The sequence below is a fragment of the Hipposideros armiger genome, unplaced genomic scaffold (assembly GCF_001890085.2).
Source record: "Hipposideros armiger isolate ML-2016 unplaced genomic scaffold, ASM189008v1 scaffold_228, whole genome shotgun sequence".
Lineage (NCBI taxonomy): Eukaryota > Metazoa > Chordata > Mammalia > Chiroptera > Hipposideridae > Hipposideros > Hipposideros armiger.
The window spans coordinates 2,716,384-2,725,952 of record NW_017731578.1 but is presented as its reverse complement, the minus strand read 5'-3'; the positions used below and the strand labels follow the sequence as shown (position 1 = coordinate 2,725,952).

Below are 9,569 nucleotides of genomic sequence, written 5' to 3'. Positions count from 1 at the left end.
TCTGCACCGAGAGCACCCAGCTGCCATTTAGTCCCAGCAGCTCCCGGCTCCTCCCCACTGCGCCTGCCGGACACACCCTGCCCCAGCCCAGGTCTGCCTCTGAGATGGAGCTGGCACCCCATTAACGGATGCGTTAGGGATCCCGTAATCCAGCCGTGCCAGTCCCTCAGCCTCAGCCTGGGGCTCTGCCGTGACTGCAGTGTGGTCACTTCCAGGCGAGTGTCCCCCCTTTTCGGCCACTCCGTGGGGTAAGAGGAGCCTCAGCTGATGACAACCAAGTGCTGACGAGGAAAGGCCCAGCCCTGTCCTAACTCAGGGGTCCCAGGACTTGCCTGCAGCCCGGGCCGTCACTCACCCCATCTAATGGCTCTAACTCAATGGTACATACCTTTACAGGGATGATGGCACGTGTACCAGAAAAAGGCTATACCCATGCCAACTACGAGACAGATGGCCCCGAGGAAGGATAGCCGGGATCTGGATCTGTGCTCTGAAATCAGGAAATGCCTCAGTAAGGTCAAAACCGGCTGCACGATAAAGCAGCAACATGATAAAGAATAACGAACAGACCCAGCAACTCCACGTCAGAGAATATGTCCAAGGAAACACAAACACTGTATAAAGGAGACGTGTGCTCCCCGTGTTCACAGCAGCCAGGGTGGCGTGGAAGCCACCACGTGTCCCCAATGGAAGAATGGACACACAGGCTGTGATGTCCACACGTGCACACACACACGAGCACACACACACACGGACACACACGAGCACACACACACACGTGCGCACACACACACACACGTGCATGCACACACACGTGCACACACACACATGCACACTGGAACACTACTCAGCCACAAAAAGCAGGAAATCCTGCCATTTGCGACAACGTGGATGGACCCTGAAGGCTTTCTGCGGAGTGAGGCACACCAGACAGAGAAAGACAAGGACCATATGACATCATCTACGTGTGGAATCTAAAACCACAGCAAACTCAGAGAAAAAGAGATCAGATTGGTGGTTCTCAGAGGCGGGGTGGGGGTGGGATTGGAGGAAGGGGCCAAAAGGCACAAAGCTGAGTTATAAGATGACAAGCCTGGGCTGTGACGTACAGCATGGCGACTACAGCTAACGCTGCTGCACGGCGTGTCGAAAGCTGTTCAGATGGTAGATCCCAAGAGCTATCGTCACAGGAGAAAAACGCCATTCTGCTCTGTCCTATTGTTTCTGCATCGGCTGACAGACGATAACTAAACCTTGTGATCGTGTCACAGTATATGTAAGTCAGGTCACTATGCCCTACACCTCAAGCTGCTACACTGAGGATGTCAATTACATCTCAGTAAAACAGGGAAAAAAGAACAAGCATCTCCGCTCGCTGGCCCAGCAGACACGGCCAACCAACCTGGGTAGGAGGCCCAGTGAGCCAGCCTCTGCCAGCCGGGCCGCAGCACGTGGTGGGGGTGGGGAGGGGAGGCTGCCCCAGGTGGCCACACCTGAGAGCAGGTAGGACTGATGTCCCTCCCCTTGGGTGGGGTGCAGGTGGCAGGTCTCAGATGGGCCAGAAGGGTTCAGTCGGTCACGTGGGTGTTTAAGGCAGTGATGCTGTGATGCCCACTCTGGAGGGATGTCCTGTGTCAGGCTGTGTCTCAGGTACAGTCTTCTTACAGGCGGACATGTGTACACCTCTGCCGGCCAGGGTGGGCAGAGCCAGGTGGGTCTCTGGTGGCCAACGAGGCCTGGTTTGCCCTGTATCAGCGTTGAAAGTCCCCGTGTGGGATGTTAAGAAAAATGAGGTCTGACAATTTAACTTCGCAAATTTGTTGCAGTTTTCTTGCTAACCTTTTTTTGATCAGAGGGATTACTCATTATGAATTTGTACCAACTGGACAAACAGTTCACCAAGTTTACTATTTGGAAGTGCTGAAAAGGCTGCGTGAAAAAGTTAGACGGCCTGAACTTTTCGCCAACAATTCACGGCTCTTACATCACGACAATGCACCAGCTCACACGGCTCTGTCTGTGAGGGAGTTTTTAGCCAGAGGGACTTATTAAACAAGTAACTGTATTGGGACACCCTCCCTACTCACCTTATATGGCCCCCAGTGACTTTTCTTTACCTGAAATAATGTTGAAAGGAGGACGTTTTGATGACGTTCAGGACATCAAGAGTAATACAACGACAGCTCTGATGGCCGTTCCAGAAAAAGAGTTCCAAAATTGCCTTGAAGGGTGGACTAGGTGCTGGCATGGGTGCATAGCTTCCGAAGGGGAGCACTTGGAAGGTGACTGTAGTGATATTCAGCAGTGAGGTATGGAGCACTTTTTCTAGGATGAGTTTGCGAACTTCATGGTCCCACCTCGTGTATGTATATAGGTGTCTGCTCCAGGCTCCTGACACAGAGGTCACAAGTCCCTTGGAGTTTCCTGGGTGACAGGAGTGGCTTCTGTTCTGATGAGCCCACTCTGGTGGCTCCTGGCTGGGGGCTGATGCCCGGAAACGCCAGGACATGATGAGAAGCTTGGAACTCTCAGCCCCACCCCCATCCTCCAGGGAGGGGAGACAAATTGGAAGTGGAGAAATACCTGAACAAGCCAACGTGATGAGGCCGCCATAAACCCTCAAAAGGATGGAGTTTGGAGAGTTCCGGGTTGGTGAACGCATCCATGGGCCAGGAGGGTGGCACCCCAACTCCACAGAAACACACGGGCCTGGGCTCGGGACCCTCTCAGGCCTCGCCTCAGGTACCTGTCATCTGGCTGTTCATCTGTGTCCTGTATATTATCTTTCCTGATAAACCGGTGAATGTGAGTGAGTGTTTCCCTGAGTTCTGTAAGCTTTTTAGTAAATAACTGGATACAAGGAGTGGGTGGCTGGAACCTCCAATTTGTAGCCAAGTCAGACAGAAGTTGTGTAAACTGGGGACCCTTGACTTTCAGCTGGCGTCCCAAGTGGGGGACAGTCCTGTAGATTGAGCCCTAACATGCGGGGTCTGTCCTGACTCTGGGAAGTGTCAGAATTGAATTGGACGGCAGGACACGCCGCTGGTGCCTGAGAATTGGTGGGTGTGGGGAAACCCCACACGACTGTGGTAGAAGTGTGTGGTCATCGGGTGAGAGCGAAGGCAAAGCGGGGAGTTTTCCCGAGGCTTCTGGGGAACCTGGCAAATGGGCCCAGTGTGTCCCTGGAGAACCCCAGACCTACGACCAGGAGCCCAAGGGGGTCACGTGGCCTTGGTGCTGCCATAATACGGGATGTGTATATGTCACAAATCTGACATCCTATTTAAGCGCAGAGCTCAGTGGCATCAGGTACACTGACTGTTGTACAGCGGTCACCGCCATCCATCTCCAGATCTGTCTCCATTTTGCAAAACTGAAACTCTGTCCCCATTAGACACTAACGCCGCCTCTCCTGAGCCCCAGTCAGCTGCCACCTACTCTCTGCCTTTATGACTGTGACTCCTCTAGGGACCTCCTAAGTGAATAACAGATCATCTGTCCTTTGTGACTGGTCACTTCACTCAGCGTAATGTCTTCCAGGTCCATCCATGTTGTAGCCAGTGTCAGAATTTCCTTCCTTCCCCCCCCCCACATATAAAAATAATTATGAAATAACAGGGAGCCTCTTACCCGGGTCAGGCACGCCGCACACTGTGTCAGCCGTAGAGTTGCATTTATGTAGGACGACATGCCCTTGGGGACACCTGGGGGGACAGAAAGGCCCTCTGTGTTCCTGTTCCACATCCTCCTCCTGGGCCCCAGGCAGCTGGGTCCACATTGTCACCAACAGAAGGTAGGCTCTGGGCTGGCATGCAGTGGGGTGCTTCCCCCAAACCCACACTGGGGAGCAGGGTGTGCCGTGAACATCCATGTCCTGCACCCCTTCCCAGGGGTCACATCAGGGCACACTCCAGCAAAACAAAGGAGCGGAGTCCCGGAGGGCGGAAAGGGCCACTCACACTGGCCGCTGGGAGCTGACCTGGGGAGTGGTGAGTCCAGCTGGGGACCCAGGACACAAGTTCCGCAATGGATGACAGACAGAGAGGGTGATGGACAGCTCGGAAAAAGTGAGGCTTGAAAAAGTCAAGTGATGCATTAAAACAGAGAGGCAATCAGAAAACTCTAGAAAGAAGGAAAACAAACATGTGAAGCAGAATTTGTCCAAATAGAGAATAACCTGAACGTTAACATGATTCTATGGAGATAAGAAAAGAGAACCACGTGGTTGGAGTGGGAACGGTCTTGGACTAGTGTCAGGCTGTAGTGACCCGGTGGACATTCTCACGTCCCACTGCTGTCAGCCCCTAAAGAATAAGCCCACACAAGCCCAGGTGCACAGCCACCCGTGACGCCGCCCACATCACCTGGTCTGAGTGTCACCTACCTGCTGCACCATCTGCAGAATTCATGCAGTTCCGGGAGCTGGTAGAATTGGCCTGTTTTACACCGGTATATCTGGTCACTGGTCGAATTACACTCCCCCAACACTTCTTGGTCTGTAGGTCAGAAAGACTGGGTCAGCCCAAGGGACGCGCCCTCTCCTGTGTGGGCCCCTGGACCTATATGGTCATTTGGAACGGAAGTGGTGTGGCCCGGGTCCGGACCTTAGCGGAGGCACTGGGATAGTCCCGAGTCTGGCGAGCGCTGCAGACCCTGCTGTGGACGTCCTCACCACATCGTCCCACACCTGTCTCCCAGGTAAACACCTGAGCCGGGTGCTGGCGCCCTGGGTCACAGTAAATGTGCGTATGGACTGGACGTCAGGGAATTACTGTTCCTTCTCCTGGATGTGGCCACAGCACTTGGTTCTGTGAGGGAATGTGTCTGTTCAAGAAGTGGGTGCTGTGCTGTTTCATGGTGAAATATTCTGACCCTGCTGCTGATTTTAAATGGTTCACAAACACGGCCCCTCACACACGTGATAGGACACTAGCCATTTTTTAATCATCGGTGGAAAATCCATTTGTGATGCCTGTTTTATTCTTTCAAATTTTATACACTTCTAAATGTTTTCATAATAAAAATTCCTTATTTCCCTGAGGGGTGATGTGTATCTTATTTCTTTTGGTGTGTTTTCAAGTTTTCTAGATTTAGCTTACTAATTTCCAATTATAACAAAATTATTAAAATGGGGAAACACTGCTTAGGAGCTTGAATTGGAGTGTCACGATGGATTTGCCCCTCTTTCTCACACTCACAATACTTGGGGGACTATTTTCACACCTACAGAAGTTCCTCAGCCACTTGTTTACAGCGACGGTCAGCCCTGTGAATGTCACCGCCCCGTCCGTTCTTTACCCAAAGTGGGTTCATGGGCTCCGGGCCTTCCCTTAAATTTTCATGGCTAAACAGTGAGCATTCTTGCAGCTAAATACTTAGACACAACGTTAACGACTTCTATAGGTCACGTTCCTAGGCTGGCCCTGCCGGGTCAAGGGCTTTAAGGTCAAGGAAGGTGCCTGTGCAGCGGACTCACCTTGGGAACAGGTGGCACACGGGAAACAGGAATCCAGGCCGTTGGGGAACGCTGTGAACATCCCTCTGTCACACTTCACGCACTTGCCTTGGGTGTGCGGGCTCCAGCACGGTTCATGGACATACTCGCCTGTAAGAAGTCGGGCGCCGTGGTGAGGTCCCGCCCCCGAGAACACCCTGGAGGCTGCCTCACCAGTGAGCACATAGAAATACTTAGGTCTTGGGGTTTGGGATTCAAATAATCTCGATTTGTACAGCTTCTTGCACATGAAGAAGCGCAGACGGGCTTGGCTCTTGCCTCCAAGGGCTCTGGCTGCCTGCCCTGCAGTTGATCCTCCGACAGAGGTCCTGAACCCTCCTCGCCCGTCAGGTACTGAGGCCGGCCAAGGACGCGCCTCTTGTCCAGGTCAGTGGAAGGCCCGACAACATCCCAGCTCTGTGCCGCCCCAGCCAGGACTCATCACCACCCGCCCCAGTCGGAAACCAGAACGGGTGACCTCAGGCCCCCGGACGAGCACTGCCCAGGTCCCCTCTGCAGGCACCTGAGGTCTGACACGGGTTCCGGTCACCACCCGATAAGCACTTCCCTCAGCCAGAGTGGGTTTCCTTGGTCACCCTCACTAAGGGTCGGCGAGTGTTTCCTTCTAGAAGGATTTCCCTGGAGCCATCTCCCACCTCATCAGCTCTCTGCCAGTCTCCATGGTGCCATGTTAGTTACTGGGATTTAGGGGGCTCTGGAATGTGCTTTCACGGTATGAGATGTGCATTATTCTCCTGTGCAGACGGAAGGAATGAACAAGTCCCGCAGCCCAGGGTTGGATCCCGTCCCGTCCCCAGGGTGGGACTCACCGGCGGGGCAGCACTTGCAGCAGTGCCTGCCGGTCCAGTACTCGCCAGTCACGCACTGAGTCGTCAGGCTGTGGGGTCCCTGGCCCTGCTTGGAAATCAAGTCGGTTGAGTTGGTCACCGTCAGCTGGAAAAGGACAACAAACGTTTTACTAACAGCTCACCCGTATGGTCCCGTGATGTGGTGGGGTCTGCTCTCAGCTGTGCAAAATCCCAGTGTCAACCCCAAGAGGCAGTAGCCACTGACACCCCGATTTCACAAGAGCTCAGGTGACCTGCCCAAGGTCTCCATCCCAGACCATCTCTCCGGAGACCCAGGGCTCTTCGTCATGCTCGCCTCAGCCTGCAGGGAACACAACCCCATCCTGTAGGGCCCCGAACGCCACCCTCAGCCTGTGCCTGCTGGCCGGGGCTTGGGGAGGCCATAAGCAAACTGGTCCAGATGTGGGATAGAAAAGGCGTCATTTTACATTCCATCTCCTCAGGTTGAATGTATCATAAGTAAGAGAATTTGGTAACAAAATCAATACAAGAAAATACATGTCTGGGTTGGCCAAGCACAGAAAGTGGGACAGTAGCCGCCCCAGTCAGCTGGGAGCACAAAGGGGCAGGGGTCTCCCGGAGGGGGAGGGGTGGGCCGGACACGCCTGTGAGAAAATGCACCCGCCCTGGGCTCCAGGTTTTTCTTTATTAACGAAACTCTTCCAGGGCCGGCCGAGTGGCTTAGTTGGTTAAGAGCTCGCTCCAGTTTGAGCTCTGAGCAACAGCAGTTTGAGTCCCAGCCAAAGCTGAGCAGCCGCTGAGCTGCCAACAGGTAGCAGGATGGCTCAGCTAAAAACAAAGAAAAAAACCCAAAAAAACTCTTACAACGCTGGCCCGGCCGTCTCACTGGCATACGTCTCTGCCTCGTGTTCTGGCCGCTTTGACATAAAGGCTCTCAGGCTTGTGCTGCAAGCTCAGCCCTTGTCCATGGAGCTTGAGCAGCTGCTCCGAGACCCTGGCTGACCTCGACGCCTGTCACAGAGACTGGGCGCTCAGCTCTGGGACGATGTAGCCCAGGACTTCTGTGAGGGGCATCCCTCGCGGAGTGCCGTGTCCGGCAGTGGAAAGCACAGCGTCTCCTAAAATCTCTCCTCAGTGGGCCGGCCAAGTGGCACGTTAGTTAAGAGCTGGCTTGGGACACCAGGGGCCTCGGTTCAGATCCCACATATGAGGGCCAGTGACACTGCCCTCTACAACTAAGATGCTGAACAACAGCTCAACCTGGAGCTGAGCTGCTGTGGGTCGCCGGTGCTGGCGTAGGCTGCCCCTGCTGCAGTGGGTTGCCATGGGCACCCGTGTGTGGCCGGCAGCCAGTGTGAGCGGCCGTCCAGAGACCGGCAGCTGATGTGCCTCGCCTGGGAAGAGCGCAGTGTTGGTGCCAACTTGGGCAGTGAGGCAATGTCCTCCACAACTAGACTGAAGAACAAAGCGACAGCAACTTGTCTGTTCCCCTTCCCCCAATTCCCCAGCACTGTTCCCATCCCAATTCCCCAATAAAAAAAAAATCTTAAAAAAAAAAGTGCAGTTTAATGTGTGTCCATTATACCTCAATAAATCTGCTAAAATATACCCTCAATTAAAAAAATAATTAAAATGTACTCAGAGGGCTGGCTGAGTGGCGCGATGGTTAAGAGCTGGCTTGGGACTCCAGAGGGCCCTGGTTCGGATCCCACATATGAGGGCCAGTGACACTGCCCTCCACAGCTAAGATGCTGAACAACAGCTCAACCTGGGGCTGGGCTGCTGTGGGTCACCAGCGACAGCGTAGGCTACAGTCCCCTGCTGCAGTGGGTTGACATGGACTACCGTGTGTAGCCAGCAGCCAGTGTGAGTGGCCAGCAGCCGCAGTGAGCGGCCGTCCATGAGCGGCCGTCCAGAAGCCAGCGACTGATCTGCCTCGCCCGGTAAGAGCGCAATGATGGTACCAACTTGGGCCAGTGAAGCAACGTCCTCTACAACTAGACTGAAGAACAAAAGGACAGCAACTTGTCTGTTCCCATCCCCCCATTAAAAGAAAAAAAAAAACTTAAAAAAAAAATTGACTCGGAGCGGCCTGCACCACTGGCTGCACCACGCCCAAGTTGAGCAGAAGGAGGGCTCTGGCCAGGCCTCCTCGCCCGCTGCCCACTCTGCCAGCCCCGGGCGCTCACCACCGAGCCTGACCCAAGTGGCCCCGGTCAAGGGTGGCTGCGGGGACCCACCATGGGCGGTGCCAAGCTCGGGGCACCGCCATGGGCGGTGGAGGGGCGGGGATGATTCCCCGCCGAGACCCGCCACCGGATGCGCTCCCCGGACTCGGCCGCCTCCCCGGCTCTCGGGATCCTCCCTGCCCGGAGCCCCCACGCCGCAGCCCCCGAGACCCGCCGCTCACCCACCTGAGCCCAAAGCAGCAGCGGCAGCGCGAGAGCCGCTCGCAGGACCATGGTCGCCGGATGAATGAAGCGCAACACCCACCGGAAGAATTTCACGGGAGGACTTCCAAAACTACACGCGAAAGCGTGCAGCGCCAGGAAGCCGGCCATGACGTCAGAGATGGGCAGGCACCCCATCCAATCCCAGAGCAGCTCACCCTTGGTCTTCCGCCTTTCCTTCGACAGAGCAGTGCTAGAAAACCAATCGGAACCGCCCCGGTTTATGTATTTATGATGTTTAGCTGAGCCGTGCTGCCACCAGCTGGCAGCTCAGACGGGGCCGGAAAGCAACCCAGCGGCCCTGTTGCTCAGAGCTCGCACTCTTGAGGGAGCCCTTAACCCACTGAGCCACTCGGCCGGCCCCCAACTCCCTGGTTTATAAAGACCCCACTTGGCCCGAAGTCGCCAAGGGCTCATTGATTGGCCCCGCCCACCCCGGTCCTCCGGTGCCAACACCCTCGGGGGCCCGCTTCTCCGATGCGACTGGACTTGGAGCTGAACTGTGCCCTCCACAACTAAGATTGAAGGACAACAACTTGACTTGGAGCTGAGGGGTAATGGAAAAACACAATGTCTCCCTTCCCCAATTCACCAACACTGTTCCCTTCTCCAATTCTCCAATAAAACCTTTCAAAAAGTCACAAAAGTATATACCAACAAATAACAAGTGGAAATTAAAATTAAAAGCAATACCATTTAGGGCCGACTGAGTGGCGCAATGGTTAAGAACTGGCTTGGGACGCCAGAGGGCCCCGGTTTGGATCCCACATATGAGGGCCAGTGACACTGCCCTCT

The 9,569-nt window shown here is 54.7% G+C and overlaps 1 protein-coding gene across 5 annotated transcripts in view; it reads right to left on the bottom strand.

Annotated features, from left to right (window-relative positions):
• Positions 1-10: 10 nt before the first annotated feature.
• Positions 11-9,569, bottom strand: part of LOC109389269 (tumor necrosis factor receptor superfamily member 23-like) — a 19,617-nt gene continuing 10,058 nt past the window's right edge. For 2 of the 5 annotated variants that reach the window (XM_019654649.1, XM_019654650.1), the window contains 6 exons: positions 8,739-8,967; positions 6,325-6,448; positions 5,477-5,605; positions 4,385-4,496; positions 3,631-3,704; positions 11-490 (listed from right to left, as the gene is read on the bottom strand). In XM_019654649.1, the coding sequence (XP_019510194.1) occupies positions 375-490; positions 3,631-3,704; positions 4,385-4,496; positions 5,477-5,605; positions 6,325-6,448; positions 8,739-8,912 (729 nt within the window). In that variant the 5' untranslated portion in view covers positions 8,913-8,967 and the 3' untranslated portion in view covers positions 11-374. Of the gene's footprint in view, positions 491-3,630; positions 3,705-3,979; positions 4,123-4,384; positions 4,497-5,476; positions 5,606-6,324; positions 6,449-8,738; positions 8,968-9,569 lie in introns of all 5 variants that reach the window. The other 3 variants (XR_002125368.1, XM_019654653.1, XM_019654652.1) reach the window with 3 other exon arrangements.